The sequence below is a fragment of the Myotis yumanensis genome, unplaced genomic scaffold, assembly GCF_028538775.1.
Source record: "Myotis yumanensis isolate MYYU_CA2020_CCGP unplaced genomic scaffold, mMyoYum1.0.hap1 SCAF_14, whole genome shotgun sequence".
NCBI lineage: Eukaryota > Metazoa > Chordata > Mammalia > Chiroptera > Vespertilionidae > Myotis > Myotis yumanensis.
In genome coordinates, this window is record NW_027223765.1 from 42,018,268 (window position 1) to 42,040,795 (window position 22,528).

At 46.5% G+C, this 22,528-nt stretch overlaps 1 protein-coding gene across 2 annotated transcripts in view; it reads left to right on the forward strand.

The window, feature by feature from the left end:
- The window catches only part of CACNA2D3 (calcium voltage-gated channel auxiliary subunit alpha2delta 3), an 812,027-nt gene that overhangs the window by 727,872 nt on the left and 61,627 nt on the right, over positions 1-22,528 (forward strand). For both annotated transcript variants that reach the window (XM_070390783.1, XM_070390784.1), the window contains 4 exons: positions 355-425; positions 14,982-15,057; positions 18,217-18,269; positions 19,779-19,834. In XM_070390783.1, the coding sequence (XP_070246884.1) occupies positions 355-425; positions 14,982-15,057; positions 18,217-18,269; positions 19,779-19,834 (256 nt within the window). The remainder of the gene's footprint in view (positions 1-354; positions 426-14,981; positions 15,058-18,216; positions 18,270-19,778; positions 19,835-22,528) is intronic.

A 22,528-nucleotide genomic window follows, 5' to 3' on the forward strand; every position in this document is an offset into this window, starting at 1 on the left:
GAAGTAGTGTTTTAATCACAAGGGATTGCGTGCAGATGAATGCTTACTCCATCCAGAGTAGTTGGTGTGTGTATGCGTGTATTGTGTGTAATTCCAGCACTCAGCATGTGCTATGCAATGCAACACTCCCCACCCCGCCCCTGCCACGCATTAGGGACCAGTCACATCTGCTTACTAGTTTGCTTACACCGTCTAGTGACTATTTAGACCTTTCCCACTTTTATGTAAAACCCTGAAAACCTGCCTTTTGCTCCTGTCAGCTCCAGGACGAAGACTGTGTCCGTTTTTCTTCTCTGGTGCTTGGGCCCATTATTTCTCTACACTTCCTCACAGGTCTTCCTTTCTTCCTCACAGACGGGGGACTTTTTTGGTGAGATCGAGGGAGCTGTGATGAACAAATTGTTAACAATGGGCTCCTTTAAAAGGTAAGATTTTATGGTCCCCTGCGCCCCCCGAGAAAGTTTGCCTAAATAAAATAAAACAAACCAAGGTCAAATAAAGCAAGCCTGGACTTGACCCCGTGGCTGGTTTGCACTTGTGTTCATGCTCCAGAAGATCTCGCTGAAACCCGATGCCTCTTCTCGAGTGTTAAGAGTCTTAGAAATTCAACTCACAATGGGTTTCCTGTTCACCCAGCCCAGAGTTTATTGGAGGCCAATATTGAAGTTGGAGCCTGCACTGGGACACAAGTATATCAGTCTCAAGCAAGTGATTGGGGGAAAAAAAAAGAAGTAGAAAACGTTTTCACCTGGTCAAAAAGGGGTGCATTTTGTCTCCCATTGACAAGCTTCCCAGGGAAGCTTGCTGGAGATCTAGACCTCAGGGATGGAAGGTGATATTTAGAGACTTGATGATATAATTGTAGGAAATCAAGTGAAAAATCTCAGCACTTGCTCCCAGCTGGAGGTAAGTTTAAATCTGCTGCTAGAAGCAAACCCAGATGGTGCCATATTCCGCTGGCGACATATACTACTCAACTGGGTCCAGAGAGCTCTCAGGGGCCCTGAGTGAAGCTTCCTCACAGTCCATCCTGGGATGGCCAGCCCTGCTCTTGGGCACTGAAGCCTATGGGAAAAGCCATCACCCCAAGCAACCAGGGTGCCAGGAATGTCCCCCGGAAGTCAAACTGTCTCCCTTCCCTTGGCCTCCCTTGGCCTTCCTTTGGAGGGATGCTTTCATGGGTATATTTGATGCTGTTGAATATATAATTGCAGGAAATACAAGGATGGGCCTCAACGCACCAGTGGCTGCTGGTGGGGAGGGCAGTCTCCCCATGGATCACTCTCCTGCAGCTGAATGGCCAGGAAGTGTTAGCTCAGGAAATCAGACTTTTAAGGCAGTCAATAGGACCATCTGAGCACTGTGCTGAAAGCAAGGAATTCAAAAATGATGACCCAGTTTTTGAGATTCCATAGCTTGTTTGTGCCAGGAGGAGGGAAAAAAGAAATGATATAGAAATTGGCCAAAGTCCAGCCCTTCTGCAATCTCTGACACACTTGCTCCCAGGCCCGCCTGGAGCAGACTGCTCACTCCTGCTCATGCTTTCTTTGGAATTCAAGAACAGGCTTTAAGTTGGGTGCCAGGAGTCGTGGTGCACATGCGTGAAAACTGCTGGGAGCCGGGCTGGGGTTGCTATGGAGTTTCTCTGGATGTCTTAAAGCATCCCGGGCAGCTCCTGGAGTGTCTGCCGCCCAGGGCACCGCTGGTGTTGCTTATCTTTATGTGGGTGTGTACCCTTGTATCGTGTTAGCATGTTTTCAGCTTGGGAGTCGGGGGAGACCAAAGAGGAAGAGTGATCACACACCTGTTTCTCATCTGAAAGCAGATTTTTTTTTCAACTTCTTTAACAAAATCTGTTTTTTTCTTTTCCCTCTTGGATATTTCTTTCACACAGCTTGGTGGGAGAAAGAATGGTTATAGAGTGGAATTCTAAATTCCTAGTCTTCTCCTTAATGTGGGCGAAGTGTGGTTGACATGAATCTAGAACATTCTCTCACTATGAGAGAGTCCCTATTGTATTTGAGAAAAGGGAAGGGCTGGGGACTTTTTTTTCAATGTTAACAGCAACCGCTATCATCTGGGAGTTAGCTGACAGACCTCCTAAGCCGATTGGACGGGGCCCCTCCCTGGGACCAGGAGAGTTTGGGATTAGGAGTCGATGGAGTGGGTTTGAATCCGGGCTTTGACTAGCTGCATGACTTAGAACATGTTACCCCTCCAAGCTTTGGTTTCCTTACGGGGAAAAATGGAGATGATGATACTAATTACTTCCATGGGTTGCTGTCCGAGTTAATAAGATAGTGATAAGCGTAAGGTTCTGACACGGTGCCTGGCATATGTCAGGGCTCTGTAATTGCTGGCTGCTGCTGTGGCCTTAGTCGCTATGGATCTTGGCTCAGCCTTGGCCCCAGGTGATGCTTCCTCTGCATCCACACGTCTCACAGTAGGCTTCCCACCACACCTGGGATGGGGTCTCCAGTGCAGCCCTGCAGTCCTTGAAATCAGACACCCCTTCCCGGCCAACCCTTTCCAGCACGCAGTGCTCAGGCATGGCACAGGTGGACAGCCCCTTCATTCGGAGACCTCTGTTTCAGAAGCAACACCTACAGACCAACTTACAGGATGTAGCTGCAAGTAACTGTCAGTGGTCTGGGACAGAGGTCGTGTACATGTTAATCTGAGACCCATCCCCACCCCAAACTAGGACACATGGAGTCTGAATTGCTCTGGCGATGTGTCTGGGCCCAGATAAAGCTCAGGAATAAGTCCCTGAGATGACCTTTGATCTTAGCATCATGATCAGTGCCCGGATGGCACTAAGTTTTTTCTTTGATCTGCTCATGCCCTGGTCCTAAACAAATGAGTTCCATATACAAGAACCCTACAAGCCATCTTTTTCAGAAAGAGCGCTCAAAGAGACGAGCACCCTTTCCCTTTACCAAGCTCCCATCTGTGACCTCCTCTGGCCCCTATGTGCTGCCTCTCCCTGATGCTTGCCCGTGTGTCAGTGGACTCTTCCCTGGAATGTTTGGCCACATACTTGGTGACCTGGTGGCCATTCTACCTAGCAGTGCCATTGGCAGGAAAGGGCACCCACTTCTGCGTCTGCAGGGCCCTGTGGAAAGAAGGGAAGCCACCGACTTGTGTGAGCAAATGACCAACTTGAGGAAGTATGTGCAAACAATCTGGGAGACACAATGGTCACTCTTGGTCATTTAGCTGAGTCTCATCCGTGACTCTGGCCGCCCCCAGCTGGCATATGACATAGCATCCAGGGGCCAAATAATATACCAGGTGCTTCAGCAGTGTGACAGTAATGACCACCATGGCGACCTTCCCTGAGCACCTTCCACGCACCAGGCCTGAGAGATTTTACCACTTGCAGTCCTTTCCAACAACCCTGTGACAGGACCAGCTGCACAATCAAAGAGACACAGTGCAAAATGACCACATGGGGTCCTTTGTTCCCAAAGTGTCAAGAATTTCAAGACAATGACAGCAGAGCATTGATCCAAGTACGGGGCCCTTCTAAGCAAGGGTTCTATGCAGTGACATAGGCCAGTGTGCCCATTTAGCCATACCTGGGTATAAATATACCCATTTTATAGATGGAAATAATGAGGCTTGGACAGATTAAGAACTGGCCCTAAGCCTCTGTGTATCAGAGCTGGATTCAAACATTCTGTGGTCTGAGCACGGAGAGAATTTTCTAGCTTCTGTCCTTGTCCTGGTTCTATGTAAAATTAGCACCTGTAGCTTCCTTGAGCTCCTTTGGGAAGTGGAGGATGGCCAAGGAGGATGCTGTCTCAGCAGTGTCTTATCTGGGCAAGCAGAGCTCCCAGGATGGGGGGCCCGCTGAATGATACAATCCCCCAGATTTCTTCTAGCTGAAGCTGACAAACCATTGACCTAAGCCGTGTTCCCAGGCTTCACGCATTTTCTCATAAGATACCGTGTGCCTGGTCAGCTTTTTGTGTTTCAAACAGAGAGCTTCAAATACTCCTTCCTCCTTATCACGGAAAGTAAGTGAACTCCCTGAGTGGTGACTCATTTAGGGCTTTTCATTTGAGCTGTTCTGCTTTTTCACACGTGTGCATGTCTAGCGAGTGCCTTACGTTTATGTTTCTCAGAATCCACACTCTGTGGTTCCCTTCATGTCGTCAGCAGTGACATCTCCCCTCTGACAATTACTGGGAGAAAACCTAGTTATCTTCTTTCAAAATATTTTTATTGTAATTCATTTATCCCTTCTCGTTTCCTTGTCCCCAGTGATGCAAATTCAATGTGAGACATGCAGGGAAAAGTGGGGAAATGGACACAGCCAATCTCAGGAGAGTATCCAAGGCCTCTGACAGGGCCTCGGTGATGCCTGGACTTGAAATAAGACTCGGGTTGAGCACCAGAATCACCACCATGTGGCCTAGAACAGATTCCTCAGTCTCTTTGACCCTCTGGTTTTTTGTCACCAAAATATGGACCTGGAAGGGGGGGGGGGGGGGGGGGGAGGCGTGGTTTTGTCAACCAAAACAAGACGTGAAAATGCCGTGCAAATTAGAAAGCTTTGCAAACAGGAGGTAAGATCAGCTCCTGGAAAAGAGGTCCCAAAATCTGAGATCTTTTTTCTCTCTTTATTTTAGTCACTAATGACCCCCCAAAGGTGGTTATTGCACAACAGTTACCTCCACGGCACAGCATTCAGGGTGGGCGTATGGCCCTGGCCTCTGCCAAGCTCTTCTAGAAGGTTTTCAAACACACCTATGCCGGGCTGCACCCAGGAAATTCATGATCAGTTCAGGGGATGAAGCCCAGGTGTCGATGTTTTTTAAAAGCACCCACGTGACTCCCCGGTGCAGGCGTGGTCAAGAAATACTAAGTTGAAGATCCCTGGTTATTAGTCTAGACCCGTGGTCGGCAAACTGTGGCTCTCGAGCCACAAGCAGCTCTTTGGCCCCTTGAGTGTGGCTCTTCCACAAAATACCACGTGCGGGCACACGTACAGTGCGATTGAAACTTTGTGGCCCATGCACAGAAGTCGGTTTTTGGCCTGGGCAAGTCTATTTTGAAGAAGTACTGTTGATATTTGGTTCTGTTGACTAATGAGTTTGCCCTCCACTGGCTAGACCAGTGGTTCTCAACCTTGGCTGCACATTAGAATCACCTGGGAATCTTTTTGAAATCCTGATTTCTGGGCCCCATTTTCCAGAAATTCTGTTTCTTTGTTATTGGATGGGGCCACAACATTAGTAACAAAGAAACAGAATTTCCGGAGGATGAGGCCCAGAAATCAGGATTTTAAAAAGATTCCCAGGTGATTCTAATGTGCAGCTAAGGTTGAGAACCACTGGTCTAGATCAGGGGTCCTCAAATTTTTTAAACAGGGGGCCAGTTTACTGTCCCTCAGACCGTTGGAAGGCCGGACTATAGTTTAAAAAAAAAGCTATGAACAAATTCCTATGCACACTGCACATATCTTATTTTGAAGTAAAAAAACAAAACGGGAACAAATACAATATTTGTATTTGCATGTGGCCCGCGGGCTGTAGTTTGAGGACCCCTAGTCTAGATGCTGCCCACTTCAGAGCTGTTTGAATTTGGACAACTTTAACTCACTACATTTCAGTGTTCTCTGTAGCAACATAGAACTGAAATGTAATAATGCATGCATTTAACAAACATTCTTGTGGTTTCTGCCAAGGGGTCTTCCCTTGTTCTTTGTGTATCTAATTAAGCTTAAGGAAGGAAAGGCCAATTGGGCACACCTGGCCTTTGGCTTATGGAGAAACGAACTGCTTGCTTAATACTTTGTTTTTGCCTTGGGTTCCTATCTCTCTTGGCTGTGTCTTTTCTGTTTTGTTTTATTTTGTTTGTTTTATGTCCTTGGTGCAATATGCCTAGGCTTTCACCCTCATGAGACCGTTCATACATTCCCTGTGGGACACCTTGTCCTTCTCACATTCATTAATGGAGTTGACTTGTATAGAATCCCCTGGGTGGCTCCTTCTGCTATTTCGGTTGCCTTTCTAGAAAGGTGACCCATCAAGTAGAATTCAAAGCTTGGACCATGTCTACCCTGTCTCTGTATGATGGAGCTGCCCCGGCTCAGCGACAGGCGGTGACTTGGGAGCTTTCCCTGTCCTTGGTAATTACATTGCAATTCAGCAAATGCCCTGGCCTTGGAGTCTAGAGAGTGCGAAAAGAGCAGTCTGTTATGTTTGGACGTCTGCTTTCCTTTAATGCCGACTGCCCTGCTGATGTCTGATACTCAACAACTCATGTAATGAATGTAATGGCTTCTTGGCTTCCTGTTGACCTGACTGTGGCCACAGAAGTATGCTTTGTCAAAGGTGGTGTCGAAGGGACAAGAAGACAGATTGGCTTGGACAACTGTGTTTCTGGGCCAAGCCTTCTGGAGTGCAGAGACTGAGATTTCCACGCACCGCTCTTTAACATCCTAACGCTGCTGCTTGAGGATGCCTGATTACAGCAAAACAATAGCTGCCCTCATCTTCCTCAGAATGACAGCATGTCTGATGCATTGAATACTATCTACAGCAGTGGTTCTCAACCTTGGCTGCACATTAGAATCACCTGGGAATCTTTTTAAAATCCTGATTTCTGGGCCCCATTTTCCAGAAATTCTGTTTCTTTGTTATGGGGTGGGGCCACAACATTAGTAACAAAGAAGCAGAATTTCCAGAGGATGAGGCCCAGAAATCAGGATTTTAAAAAGATTCCCAGGTGATTCTAATGTGCAGCCAAGGCTGAGAACCACTGATCTACAGGCAAGCCATTATTCCAGCATTTCCAAGCATTGCCTCCATTAATCCCACAACAATTCCATGAAATAACTGCTACCATTATATACACCTGACAAAAGAGGACCTGGAAGTAGAGGCTCCAGGCATTTTAGTAACTTGTCCAAGTTCATGCACAGCAGTGAGGGAGGGAGATGGAGTTTGAACTCGTGTCTCTTGGATTCCAGATTCTAAACCATAGTTGGTTCATCACTACTTATCCTTCCCATCGCTGGAGCAGACTAAGTATTTTCTGCAGTGATAGTTATTCACATTCAGGCTTGTTTGGCTTCAGGAGATAGGGAAAGAACGTTTCTCAACCAAACGTGGAGTCCAATGGATCAATTAGTAGCTGGTTCTACTAGAAATGATAGGAAATTACAAAATACCAAGGAGTTAAAGAACATAGGAGTCTTTTTCTCTTTTATGTGAAGATAGTCTGAAAATACTAGTTTGGGGGCTTCATGCAGTCATCATGGATGAATGAGTACATCTTTTCTTCTCTACTGTCCTCCAAGTTGGCTTTTAATTTCAAGATTACTTCATGGTCCAAGATAGCTGCTGAGATCCAGCCATCACATCTGCACTCTCCGTTGGCAGAAGGAGGACTTAGGGAGGTCCAAAAGGCCAAGTAAAAACCATTATTAAAATTTATTTTAATATATTTTGTTTATTAATTAAAGTTATATTTATTAAAATATTTACTCCCATACAATACATCTGCTTGATCTCATGACCTCACCTAGCTACACAGGAACCTGGAAAATGTGCATATTGAAAAGTCAGAGTTCAGCTTGACAGAGAAGTGAATGGATATTGGCAAACTATGATAATCTCTGCCACAGCCAGCCTCCCCCAATTTGCTCCCGAACACACAAGTCCTTTAAAATATTGCACCCGGCCTCCTGTGATATCCACTCTGAAAATCTTCCAGAGTTGAGGCTGTGTTCACAGCTTCTAGTTTCCCCCACACCCCACATGCCCAGCATAGTCCTGAACACAAATGGTCACAGCCATCATCTAGCTCTTCTGTCCATGATGCTTGATCCCACACAATGAAAGCAGAATCACTCAATAACACCTATTGGGTTTCATTCATGGTATTAACGGCAACACCAACACTCCTAGGTACTGATATACTGAGCCTCAGGTATGAGCAACACACTGTGCTAAGTGCAGCGCAGGCATTACTGTGGTGTAGTTGCTGTGAAATGCCGACATGGCTTCATGAACTTGGCAGAGCCCAAGGAAGCTCCCCCAACATCCAAGTTTATAGCCTCAAATGGGCTTTGCATTAACTGATTCCCAAAGCACAATTCAGCTGTTTCCTTCTATTTCTTACTCAAAGAAGCAAAAGAAATTTAATCTTTTCTTTGTGGGATTAATCATGATTCCATTTTCCCCTTCTCTTTAACAAGCCAAGCTAATTTTCATGGAAGAGGCAGGTAAATGAGCTGCTGGCTGGGTGCACCTCCAGGGCCCCCATGCATGTTATCCTTTGACCCAGAATTCTGGAGGCTTCGTAGGCTCTCTGGGGCCACGTTATTTCAGAGGAGACTCTGGTCTTGGCTCTGGGCGACTCACATTGTTTATCAAATCACTGCTGCCCTCAAGGATGATTAGAGGTCCTCCCTTGAGGTCTGCAGGTGGCACCTATCTAGTTGGTGAGTGAAGCATGTACCTGTATTAGTCTGCTAGGGCTGCCATAACAAAATATCGGGTGGCCTATTTATTTTCTCACAGTTCCAGAGGCTGGAAGTCCAATATTAATGTGTCCACAGGTCTGGTTTCCCCTGAGGCCTCAGTCCTGGACAAGATGATCTTTATATCCAAATTTCCTCTTCTTAGAACAGTGGTTCTCAACCTTGGCTGCACATTAGAATCACCTGGGAATCTTTTTAATATCCTGATTTCTGGGCCTCATCCTCCGGAAATTCTGTTTCTTTGTTACTAATGTTGTGGCCCCACCCCATAACAAAGAAACAGAATCTCCGGAGGATGAGGCCCAGAAATCAGGATTTAAAAAATATTCCCAGGTGATTCTAATGTGCAGCCAAGGTTGAGAACCACTGTCTTAGAAGGACTCCAGTCAAATCAGAGTAGAATCTACCCCAAGGGCCTCCTTTTAATGTAATCACATCTCTTAAGACCTTGTCTCCAATGCAGCCTCGTTCTCAGGTACTGGGGGTTAGAACTTCAACTTATACTTTCCGAGGGACACAGGTCACCTCATAACACACCCCTAACTATGTCCAGACTGGTACCCGGCCATGGGAGGAGTTGCCGACTTGTATGAGTTCTAGTTCCTGCCTGTAAGAGGAGGAAAAACAAACCCACAAGAAATAACTAGCAAGTGGGTACGTCCCATTCTAAAAGTTACAGCTGTCAACCCTGGCTGTATATCAGAACTCTTTGGGGGAGTTTAAAAAAAAACAAACAAAAAAATTGATACCAGGTTCCTAGCCCTGATTAATGAAATCATGGGGGTGCCTGGGCATCAGCATGTATATACTTTTTTTTCTTTACCTTTTCCAGGTGATTCTAAAGGGCAGGCAGGGCTGAGAGTTGCTATTGTAAACAAATGGCAACCAGCATGTTCGTTCACAAGTGGCCTTGGAAATGGGGAGTAAGTGGACATCCCATTTGCTAGACACTTCGGCTGAGACCTGTTCACATGAGACCCTTAGGTTATCCTGTGAGGATCCTTGCTTGAGAAGCAGTTTAAATGCTCAGCTTTAAAGGACAAGAGACCTACAGCGAAATCCCAGCCGCCCCACTTAGCAGTGCTGTAATAACCTTGGAGTGGTGACCTCACCTCCCGAGCCTCGCGTCCTCGCCTGTGAAACATAACCATGCCCCTGACATCAGAGCGAATGCAGAAAGTAATTGCTCATATCTTCGTGTTGCTGCTTTTATTACCTGAGTGAGACGCTGACGTGATCAGTATCTGCAACTTTTTTTTTTAAATATTATCAGCACCTGCCAATGAAAAACACGTGGTGCTGATAGACCCTCTGCTTAATCTGTAGAACGAGTGAGGCTTTTCTCAGGGCCCCCCTCTCAGGGTTCTGCACTGGACCCTGAGTGACGCCAGCACCCTGAGCGTGGGCACCTGGCCATGCAGCCACGTGATGCTAATTCTCCGCTAATGACAGGTGCTCACACCAGATTTGTTTTAGTGATTTCCAGTCCCAGCGTTCACGGCAGCGGGCCGGCTGTGCACACTCAGCACCTCTGCTGTTGGCCGTGCTCTGCTGGTCCTCAAGGACAGGGCGCGCTCCGAGGACGTGGTGACCGCTGCCAGGAGGGGAGCAGGCAGAGCACCTGTTTGGCCCTCGAATCACAAGACTGGGCTTCCCACTCCCCTGGCTTTCAGAGAGGTCAAGAGCAAGAAGGCTTCCGTGGCCCCAGCCCCATTGTTAAGAATGCCCTCTGTTCCTGCTCCATGCCCACCACTGGTAAGTCGAAAGCAGCCCCAGAGAACATGTTTTACAGCTCGACAAAGAACACATCGTTTCACACGCTACCCTAGTGAGTCACTTTGCTTCTCATAACTTTAGATTCCGAATGGCTTAAAGTCACCCCACGGCGGGTCTCTGTGTCAAATGCCTCCCTGTCCTGCTTTTAGGGCTGTATTTGCAAACATTAAGCTAATTCCAGATTGGTGTTTAGGTAACCAGTTAGCCAAAGTGAGCTAACCCCCTGAGTCATTAGAGGTAAAGTACCTGGCCTCCTGGGCACACAGTAGGTGTTTCATAAATGCCAGTTCCTACAGTTGCTAACAAGCCTAAAGTAGCTGAGCATGAGCCTTTGGAACTCGACCGTCTAGTTCCTAGAAGAAATATTTTTCTTGGTCGTGGTGTTTGTTTAGTTGGAAAAGAGCAGAATCAGCAAAGAAGTTGAAAACAAGTCGTAAGGCCGTGGGCCTCGTCTGAGGCTCACCTGGTGCCGGAGCACTGGGTGCCCAGGCTGTTTGCCTGGCTTTGAGTTTCTTCTTCACAGACCATATCTGCCTTCCGTCACAGTTTCAAAGCAACCCGGCTGGGAGCCCAGCGATGCTGGAGATAAGGTCTGGGGCTGCAGGCCGCGGTTGAAGGGGCTGCCGGTGAGGTCATGGGGATTCAGGCATGTTATCTGTCTGAGGATGAACTCCCCTGCTGAGGGCAGCAAAGCAGCACCGCGCTTGGGCTGGGCCCAATGCTCCGGGCTTATTTTAGAGCCAAATGAAAGCAGGCAATTATCATGTTCTTTAACTATAATCAGCCGAACAGGATACAGGTAGCCACAAAATGGAGTCATTTAAAACAGTAACAGAATCACTTCAAAAAGGGTAATAATCTGGAAGTCTCTCTTTCTGTAACATCTAGTTAAAGCTGGCTAAGTGTGGAGAAGGCAGGGGAGGCTGGTTTTGTGACCTCCTCGATGGCCACGGGATCCGGGATCCGGAGAGCTGCCTGGAGAAATGAAAGGCGGGAACCCTGGCCGGGAGGCTGCCTCGGAGCAATTGACTTTGGTCCCGACATGTAAACTACGGCCTTTGAAAGTGATCCCGGGAGAACCCTGAGCTTCCTGCCATCTGGCTGTCAGGGCGGTTGCTAGGGCAAGGGCTCTCCCCGGCAGGCCAGCTGGTCCCGCCTGGCCCAGTGACCCCACCACAGCCCCTCAGCTGGGGTTTGAAAGTTGACTCTGGACATTGGTAAGGAGACCTTATCTTGGGCAGCACTTCCTGTGACATTCCAAAGAGACTCTGGGATGGGGCACAGGACTGAATTCCAAGCATTTCCTGGAACCTGTCAGGGCCTGCTGCTGAGCAGAGCGAGGTGGGTACAGCTGGGCCCCATCTGATTCTGGCCCTGCCACAGGTGAGGCAGGTGAACCCCAGCACATGGCTAGGCTGGCTGAGGTTTGGCTTGCATCGCTGAGAAATGGGCTGGTTAGGAAACTATCTTGCAGGGTTTAGAAGAGTACCTCGCTCGTTGTGGCTCAAAAGATACTGGCTGTTGTTCTCCTAGCCCTCAGCTTAGAAGCCCAGGAGCAGAAGTCCCTGTGTCACCTCTTGATGACCCCACACAGCTTCTTGGGGTGCCTGGCACTGCAGTGACGTGTGAATTTTACATCCTGGCATGTGCACCAAGGAACTAAGAAAATGAGGAGGCCTGTCCATCCTCCCACCAGCTGGAAAAAGCCTGAGTCAATTCCCATCGCATTAAACACCAGCCCCAGTAATTAATAATGGCAGTGAACACCATGCAAGTACATCACAGCAGCCCTGCCCTCTGCCGGACAATTCCTCTGTATCGTGCACTGTGCTAATTGCAGTGCATGTAACCTCAGTGAATCACCGCGACCACCGTGAAAGGCAGCTGTGCGTGATTCTCAGCCTTTACAGATGAGGAAACTGAGGCACCAGAAAGGTAAAAAAAAAAAAAAGATCACACACACACAAAACATTGTAATAAGTAGATGAGTTAGGATTTGAACTCTGGTGTCACTGACTTCAAAGCTGGCATTTTAACAATTAGGTCACACTGCTGTCACTTGGAACTTCGGGAACCAGAAGGTATTTACTCCATCTAAAGGAGTTTTAAGAGCCCAAATGCTAACAACAAAAAAATAGGCTTTCTGTCACAAGGATCATAACAGGCTAGGTCACCACATTCCAGTATACTTCCTCGTGCCTGATCATTTAAATCCTGGAATATCTCCGCGAGTCATTTTATAAGAGAAAATGAAGCCCCAGAAGAGGGTAAGCAACCTGCTCAAGATCCCACCCCGGATAAATGGCAGAAGCAACCCCTGAAACCAAGGCCCAGGCCCTCACACGCTCCACTCAACCTCTGCTGCCTCTCACCCCAGCTCCGGCCCAAGTACAGACAGAGTTGGGCCAAGGAGAAGGATGAAGCCAACAGTAATTCTTGCGAAATCCTGTAGAAATCCCATGGGCGAGTTTGCCGACTGTGGCATGGTGGGCCAGGCAGGGACCCATTAGGGTTGTCCACTGTGGTCCACAGTCGATTCTGTGGCTGGGTCACCCTCAGGGCAGCTGGTGATGGCTGTGAGAAGTCTGGGGACTTCCCCAAGCCAGAGACGTGGCTGGTCGCTCACTGCCAGCACCACACTGAGTATGCTCCGCGTAAAGCACTGCATTACTTTGGAAGGGGTTCCTGTGGGGCGAATTCCTTGCAGTCATGTAGATGTTCACGTAGCATCGCGGTGCTAACGTGTCGTCAGGCAGCTGCTGTGTAACCCAGGCTGGACTTTAAGTTCCGCTCCTGAGGGGTGCCTGGCGTCGGGGAGGGGGCCTGCGGGGAGGATGAGCTGCACATCTCCTTGGGGAGAGGGTGTTGGCTCCATCTAATAGCAGTTAACTTGCTACTAGAAACCGTCATTATCCTGTACTTGGTAGAGCTGTTGGTGGGAAATTAAAACATCTGAAACAATTGTAAAGTAGAACTTCTGAATATAGGTCATAATTGGGACAAAAGCTATGCTTTTATCATCAATGGAGAAAAAAAATGTCTACTTTCTTATGTCATAAACAGCACTGATTTCAAAAGTAAGAATATACTCACTGTTATGGAGGTGGTAGGGGGTGGGAATTACAACCAAGGGGCCAGATGGTTTCCAACACATTGTCAAAGTGCTGGGCTGGTGTTGGTCCAGGCATGTCCCCTAGTGATTGAGAACGACAGGATCCCAATGTTCCTTAATCCAAGCTGGCCCCTCCCAGCTCCACTCCACCTTGGAGACATACATGGCCAAAGGGCATTCCATCCGGGGCTCAGAATGCAGTTCAGAGCAGCCTATTTCCTGGTGGGTATCCTGGTTTACACACAGCATCCTTGACAAACCAGAATGACTGTCTCATCAGTGTGGGGGGGTTCTCCTATCCCCTCACCACCCCAATACCTTTATTCCCTGTGTTTTTCAATTTCCAAGTGTCACAGACCAAAATGAATTTGTCCACCCAGCACTAGGAGGGGCAAACACTAACCACTGAGAATTGCAGTGGAGAAAGATGGACAGTTTTATTATGAATAGTGCCACCCAGGAAAACGGAAGCACCAACTCCAGGGTTCGGAGTGGGTTTTTAAGGGTATGAGGGCAAGTTTTAATTGGCGGACCTTGGAGCTTGGCCACTTCTAGTGAGGGGCATCAGTAGGGGACGTTCCTAGACAACAGACCCTCTGCTTCTGAAGGAGTTCTGGTGTTCAAGTTGCGGTTACTAGTATGTCCTGGCCCTTTGGTTTCTTGGGAGATGGGGGCTGGGGGTCATGGGGTGGGGCTTTGGTTCCAGTGCAGCTGGAGGCCAAAGTTCTCTCCTCTATGCTTGCTTTCGGCTGCATGATGTGCCTTTTTGGTCTGTTGTCTCTGAAAAGCAACTCAGCATCTCATTAAATAGGAGAGGAGCATTTTGAGCTGGTTCTGTGGTTATGCAAGAGCAACATGCCTGTGTCTCCAGTCCTGGAAGTTGCCATGTTTCTGGGGGGAGGGCTGAAAAAATATAAACTTTCCTCCACCTGCTAAGTTCTTCTGGCTGGGCTAATGATTAAATGAACAGAAGCAGATTCACAGGAGAAACTGTCCAAAGTGTATTATGCGCATGTACATTCAGGGGTCTATAAGAATGTGACCCAAAACTCATTGGACAGTTGAGGTTTATGTGCCATTCTCGACAGTGAAGAAGGGGGCAGGGGTCTGTGAATTCCCAGGGGAGGTGGGTAATTGACAGGAAGATGAGAAAGAGAGGACACAGGGCAAATGAATCCCTGCTAGGCAACCCAGAAACAAGGGGACAGAGGGTCTCCCCTGCAGAACGGCTGTTGCCCGGATCCTTCCCGTCTGTTACTCAATGCATACAGGCTGAGGTGAGAATGCTGATGCCCTTCCGGAAGCCGGCCTTTCCATCTGAATTCCCCTGGGCAGGAAGAAGGCAGGTCAGAGGTTCTTTCTGAGTCTTTTGTTTCTTTAGAAACATCTTAAAATCAATATCCCCAAAGGCACATTGTGGGTGGCACAACCCGGGTCCCCTTGGCCATCCTGTCGTCCTTGCTAGGCCTGCACTGATTGGCGTTCGTCACTGCTACCCTGACGTAGTGTGAGTGACAGTTCACCTTGCCGAGCACAGCATCACGTGGTTCCTGTGTTTTCCCACTTCCTGAAGCTCCTTTCCATTCTCTCCTGCAGAATCACCCTCTATGACTACCAGGCCATGTGCAGGGCCAACAAGGAGAGCAGCGACGCCGCCCGGGGCCTCCTGGATGTAAGTACAGCCAGTCACCCAGCAAGCAGCTGCACGGGCTGCCTCCCTCCCAGCAGACCTTTTCCGTTGGGGTAATCAAGCTATCTTTTCCAAACCAGCAATGTGTGAAAGTATTTGCTGGTTTTACTGGATGAGCAAAGTCACTTATGTTTAAAGCCAAATTTAGTGATTATATGAATGACAAACACATCTAAAGTCTTTGATGTCTGCAGCAGCCCCCTTTTGATGGGTAGGAAAAGGGAGAAGTTTTGAGGATTTTCTTATGATATAAAAGAGAATTTAGTTTGGTTCAACAGAAATCTTCCTTTCGGTTTGTAACAGAGCTGTTAGCCTATGAACAGATTCACTTTTTTTCCCTTTCAATCCTCACCAGAGGACATTTTTTTCCATTGATTTTTAGAGAGAGTAGAAGGGAGGGAGAGAGAGAGAGAGAAAAACATCGATGTGGGAGAGACACATGGATCAGTTGCCTCCCACAGGCACCCCAACTGTGGGGGGTGGGGGTGGGGATCAAACCGAGGTAAGTGCCCTTGACTGGGAATCGAACTGTAGACTGATAACTCTGACCACTGAGCCACTATAGCCAGGGCCAAATTCACATTTTGGTAATAGATCCTCACCCCTAATCATGCTGCCACTGACCTTCAACATCATTTCCCTGGCGCTGTTTCCATGGCTGATGTCACAGTTGAGGATCAATCAACATAGCTATTATAGCATTAGAACATGGCTTTCTGACTGCCGGAATTAACTGCTATAATTTCCTCCCAGTTGTTGTTGTTTTTTCATTGTTTTTTGTTGGTTTGTTTGTTTTTTTAACCCTCACCAGAGAATATGTTTTTATTGACTTTAGAGAAGGGGGGGGCGGGGAGAGAGAGGAGAACATCAATGTGAGGAATATCGATCAGTTATTTCCCATACACACTCGCACCAGAGATCAAACTCTAAACCCCAGCATGTGTTCTGACCAGGAATCAAACCCATGACCTTTTGGTACACAGGACGATACTCTAACCAACTGAGCCACTCAGGCCAGGGCTACTCCCAGTTTTAAAATATAATTTATAATGTGCAAGCAATGTAAGTTTGGCCACCAATAAGTTGAAAACACACATACAAAAAAACCCCAACACCCAGATATAGATACTTCAGTATAGTCTAGCATATGTATATAAACATAACCCTTGTATGTTATTATTTTGTAAATTCCAAAAATTAACCTAAAATTTGGTTTGAAGCACAAAATTTAAGAGTCATTTTGGTTTTAAAATATAAATACACACCTTCTCATTTGCAGATGTACAATCTTGCCCGGGGATTATTTAAAAACTAAATATTTAACATGGTTCTCATATACTGAGGGAGCAGGAAATGATTTGAAGCTAGAGAATTTTCGAGAGGCCACTAGGAACTAAAATTTGGACATTTTGAAAACACTGCTTTTCAGTGAGAATCAACCTTTCTTTCCAAACTCAACTTCCCTAACCTTAGCAAGACTATTTCCAGACTTAGAAAGTTCCCAAGATATGTTTTCATCATTAGGCTTAAAAGCTCAATGGCTTTACCCTTCTGAATGATAATGTGTATTTAAATGTTTTAATCCCGTATTTACATAATCCATCCCTTTCCCCTTACATTGAGCCAGTGTCTGGCAGGAAATGCTCAAGTGTTCCTCCCCCTGGCCTCAGGGTGAGCTGCCCCTGCGCCTGCCCCTCCCCTCCTCCAAAGCCTCCTTAATCCTTTTCTTCCTTCTCTCCTCCTGGACCACACTACCAGGACCACTGAAAGGTCGCTATCCATCCCAGCAGATACAAAGACAGAACTGTCTCATGGTCAGGTAACCTGGGTCTTTTGAAAGAAAGATGATTATTTTTTTGAGCCCGAAGAATTGTAATGGCAAATCCCCAGGACTACAAGGTTACATTTGGTTTTAGGAAATAGTTAATAGTTCTTATCCTTATCTGACCCTTATCCCGAGGTCCCTGCGATTCAGGAAATGACAGTGAGACACTCAAATCAGAGCAAGAGATGCTGTCTGAAATTGGAGTGGGCTCCGAGCAACCCCAGTAGGTGGTGGTTGTTCTGTTTATTTCCTGGTTGGTTTGAAATAGGGAAGTTTCAAGAATGGTTTGGGGTATATAAATTGGTTCTTGTTTTATGTAAAACCAGATAATCCCCCCATTCCTAGTTCTAGTCTTTATCATCAAAATGCTCAGAAGGGAGGATTAAGCAGACCTCACTTAGGAAAGTGGGATTTGGAATTTCAATTCGCTGATATCTAAATGCAACCACAAAGGATTCTGAGATTTTTCCGGACCTGCCATCTGGAGCCCAGGCTTTGCCAGTGTCTTTGCCTGTCTTTCAAATCTGCCCACCACTCACATATCTGACATACCTGGGTACAAAGAACTGACTGACGGGGAGACGTGGTACTTTCCAGAATCCAGGAAATTGAATTATCCACATAGGAAATTTCACAGAGTAAACAACCCAACTGCTTTTTTTAATTAAAATATTCTGAAATAAAGATTAGGCTGTCAATGCCTTCTTTTATAGAGGGAAGGGGATTTTCTGCAAGGATAAAATCACATGTTTATATGGTTATCTTTTTTTTTCAAGTCCAAATATGTAAGTGTGAGAAAAGGCAGCTTAAATCCTACATAAATCATGGGCAGCATTAAAGTCAACTATATGCAATTTTTCCTTGTTTCCACGAATGACACACAGTGATGGCGAGCGGGGAATCATTTTTCCGAGAAGCAGCCGCGTAAATTTGAAATTAGTTCTGTGATCCCAGCACCTCAGCATTAGGCTGTGCAATATTAGCCCCTTGAGGGCAAAGGTCTAAGCATCCTTTGCTGAACTTTCTTCTTCCTCCCAGAGATAACCCCTGTATTAGATCACGTTTATTTTACTTGTAAATCACCTCTCACTACAGGAGAGTTCAAAGTTTTAAAATGTTAGTTTTGGGATACTATTTTCTTTCTTTCTTTTTTTTTTTTTTTTTTTTTTTAGCTAGAGCACCACTGGTTCTTAACCTGATATAATATCAATCTCTCTCAAGAATAACATTGTCTTGATGTAAAGCCTTAGGTTAAACTACAAATTTTATGTGTGATACACTTTTTTTTTTTGAATGACCTGAATTCTTCTCTTTAGCCTTATAATGCTTTCCTTGCTGCAGTAAAATGGATAATGACAGAACTTGTCTTGTAAGTACAATTGCTACATTTAAAAGAAAATGACTGCTTTTCTTGTGTATTATTAAGTGAATTGGGAGACTCTACTTCATGCTTTCAATAACCGTTAGATCCATAATACTTTGAGATAATCGCATTGAAAACCTCGAAGTACCGAAAGCTGAGACCAAAAATTATCTTGTATTAAGTTATTCACGGTCACTGCTTATGCCCTTATATCATTGTTTAGCAGACTAACAGCTTGCAATACACAAACCAAATTTATTTATTGTGGTCACTGTTAAATTTAACATAGATGTCTGGCTGCCGTTAACGCAGCCTGGGTGGGCTGTGGTCTGAAGAACAAATTGCCAGGGCTGTCCACTGTGCTACTCGGATGTCTTGCCACATACAAGGGTGGGGCCGGTGCAATCAGGGGCCACGGCTGGAGCTTTTCTCAGGTGTGATTTCATTGTTGACCCTGTCAAATTGCCATCCTGTTTGGAGGGTGCTGGATGCATCGGTGACCCAGGTCAGAGTGAAATGGCACAGAGGTGAAAGGCTTGACTTCCAGATGAGATGATGGATATGTTACAGAAACACTGCATCTCACAGGAGGAGGGATTCCATGGATGGCATGGAGGCCAGATCCTCAAAGCTGCACCAAACTCTCCCATTCTCATTTTCTTCATTAGGGTTCCAGCTCTGTGGGTTTCGGCAGACTTCTTGCCATTTGGTGAACAGACATTGTCTTCTCTCTTGCTTTCATGTAACCTACATTCATTTTACAATTTATAATTTAAGTAGGAAGTAAGCTCTGCATGTACATAGGAGACAGAAAATGCCATAACAGATACCAGTGGGACTTTTATTGAGAGTAAGTTGCTGGAGATACTAGCCATGTGCCTGAAAAAGAAATGGTCTGTGTCCATTCATTTCGGAGGAGGATTTATATTACTTTCGCATTCTTTATGAGCATTTGAGAAATTTCAATTTTTTAAAATGTGCATTGTGGTCTAATTTCATAAAGAGAAATTTGTCCCATCTGTCCCTACACACACACACACACACACACACACACGTCTCACACACACACATCACACACGTGGCTGAACAAGCTTGCATTGAAGTATAAATTTTGAAAGCTTCCTTTATTGCTGCAGGTCATAGTCTGTTATGGAATATTTTATTTGTATTTCTGAACCCGGGCAGGGGGAGCCCTTTAGAAGTTGACTAAAATTTTATATGGACTCAGACTACAACTAGAAACTCTTTCGCCGAGGAAGCAGAATATTTCTCAGCAGAGTCCTCGAGTCTAGGAAAACCTGACTCCAGGGTTCGGTTGGCTTTGGTGATAAAATAGCCTTTCACATACGAGGTAAAGCCAGTGGAAGGGGGGCGGTCACTGAACCAGCCATGTCGCTATCTCCAGATTGCGATGCCCCTCTTTCCAAGCAGGTGAGCAGTGCTGGGAAACGCATGTCACTCTTCCATTCAGGGTGTGGATGGCCAAGTAACATTGGGCTTCTCTGTCACTTCTAGGTTCCTGGTGGAATTTAACCTCTGCAGTTGGTGGCACTCAGATCTGACAGCTAAAGGTAAGGAGCCACTGGCGTCGGCTTCCCAGCTCAGAGTGATGAACCCTGGGTTCACTGGCTGCTTTTCATCAGGGATGTGCTCGCATAAAACTACTCAGGACAAACTGATGCATTTGGAGCTCTGTCAGCAAAGGCACCCTTTGTGCTAAGTGCAGTGCCATCCAATCTGACAAAAATTCCACAACCCTCATTCAGCCCATGTTGAATAATCACTTTGACCTGTGTCCTTTACTAAGGCTTAGAGGTCATACATTGCACAGGTGACGTTATCAGGAAGCTGCTGGGCAGTGCTGAAATCTGAGGGAGACAGACAGAGGTCATACATTACAAGGTGACGTCATCAGGAAGCTGCTGGGCAGTGCTGAAATCTGAGGGAGACAGTCACAGTGCCTTCTCAGGCTGAATGGAGAGATAACTGCTCTGTTTTGTTTCAATTACCTTCACAAAATAGAAATCTAATCATAAAACTTTTCCTGCCCCCAAGCCTTCAGTGATTTGAGTGGTAATTAGTAGAAGCTCTCATAGTCATGAGTTGTAGAGTTAGGTCAGTATGCATTGAGTCCTGGCTCCAAGATTGACATTTGACAAGCTATCTGATCTGGGCAAGGCTCAGTTTTCTCACAGTAAGAAAAATACGTAGTTGGTGCTCAATCTTTGCTTACTACATACCCCCCCTTTTTTATTTTTGGCCAGGTATGACCATTATAGTCACTGTCATCATAGCTTTGTAAATTATACTTAGGCCCATTTTTCCTAAATTCAGAAACTCACTAAGTTCTTGTTAGAGTATGAGATGCAGCAACACATGCAGAGTTCGATGCATAGATACACGAGCATGGATAACAGTGAACGTGACCCAAGTGTGTTCAGGTCGGTTCTGTCCTGGGAAGCTGACAGCCCCGTGGACCAGGCCCAGATGCTCTGCCTTCATCCACACACACTGTCTGATGACACTTTGTGCATGGGCTTGGTCCTTGCCCTTTCCTGCCGGGTTGGTACCATCTTCAAATGACAGCAAGTGCCCATAGTCCCACTTCTACAGACCTCGCCTTAAGGAAATAAACTGAGATGGGAACCAAGGATTCTATGTAGGATGATCATCAGCAGGGAATTTGGACTGCAAATACCAGCAACTCTTTACATGATGAGCAATAGGGACCTTTTTTTGATGTTGTTAATCCTCATTGGAGGCTATTTTTCCATTGATTTTTAGAGGGAATGAAAGGGACGGGAGAGACATATCAATTGGTTGCCTCCCCCACAGGCCCTGACCAAGGCCAGGGATAGAACCTGCAACCAAGGCATGTGCCTTTGACTGGAATTGTACCTGGGACTCTTCAATCTGAGGGTGGACACTCTATCCACTGAGCCAAACCGGCTAGGACTATGGGACATTGTAAGCTAAATTACAACTTGTTCACAGGAAGGCATAAAAAACTTTTTAAAAGATCTTGCTCCTGAAAATTTTTACCAGGTTTGAAAATGCTCATGAAATTAATTAATATAACAAGAAAAAAATAATATAGAAAAACTGTATATACTGCCCCCCCGCCCCCCGAAAGCATTCAGTGGTGGGAGAGGAGAGTGTAGCGTTAAATAGGACCAACAATCAGGATGCCAATGGCGAGCCAATGAGCAGAGACCAAGATATGAATTAAAAGGAGGAGACTCATGCACCCCCAAAGAAAAGTGTACCTACATTTTCTCATTTAAAGAATATGGTATGTGATTTGGGAAAGAGAGATGAGAAGAAACCTACTAAATGGGTGCTTGTTATCTTTCTTTCAATTTTATTTTCGCATTTGACTAGCTTTCCCACAATTTTACTACTTGTGGTAAAAATAAAGATAAATGAGATTAAAAGAGAGAAAAGGCAGATCAATGGAGGCTAAGAGAATGGGTGCAAGTTAGTTAAAGGGCTGCAATCTCTGGCGCACTGGAGCCCAGGGACAGACCACCAGCCCGCCCCACCAGCCCTGGCTCTGGGGGCGGCTTCACCTGAATGCAGGGGCTGTGGTTTCCGAGTCGGGCACCTTCCTGTGCCACTCGCTAGCCATGAGGTTCTGGGTGAATCACGTGGTCTCTTTAGGCTTTGATTTCTCCAGTTGGCCAACAGACAACAGGAGACATGATGTGGTTGTGGGAGATGAATGAAAGGGTGGTGTGTGCAAGAATGGCAGGTGGGCGTGGGCGATGGGTGGTCCTCATGTTCTGGGGGGTGGTGAGGGTTTTGGCCAAGGGGCCTGGCTAGGGAGTGTGCTCAGTGCTGAGGGCAACGGGCTGTTGTCTTCTGTGGTTTTTGTTTGGCGCTCCTCCTCACACCGTGTGCCTGCCTGCTGTGGGGCTTCAAGGTGAGGAGGAGGATGTGTTCCTTCCTCGTGCCAGCCTCCATTCCCACTTCCCCATCCTCCCCTGGTGCGATTTCCTGCCCCACGCCTGCCACCACAGGCATCAGCCCAGGCTCTGGTCTGGTCCTTCAAATCTGACGATTAGTTTTTGAGTCTCTGCTGAGTACCAGTCATTTGGGAGGGATTTCGCCTCCCATGGGTCATTGCAACATCTGGAGACATTTTTGGTTGTGGCAGCTGGGGATGGGGGTGCTACTGACATCTAGTGGGTAGAGGTCAGGGATGCCGCTAAGCGTTCCCCTATAGCACACAACTGCTGACAACAAAGAATTATTGAAAATGTCAA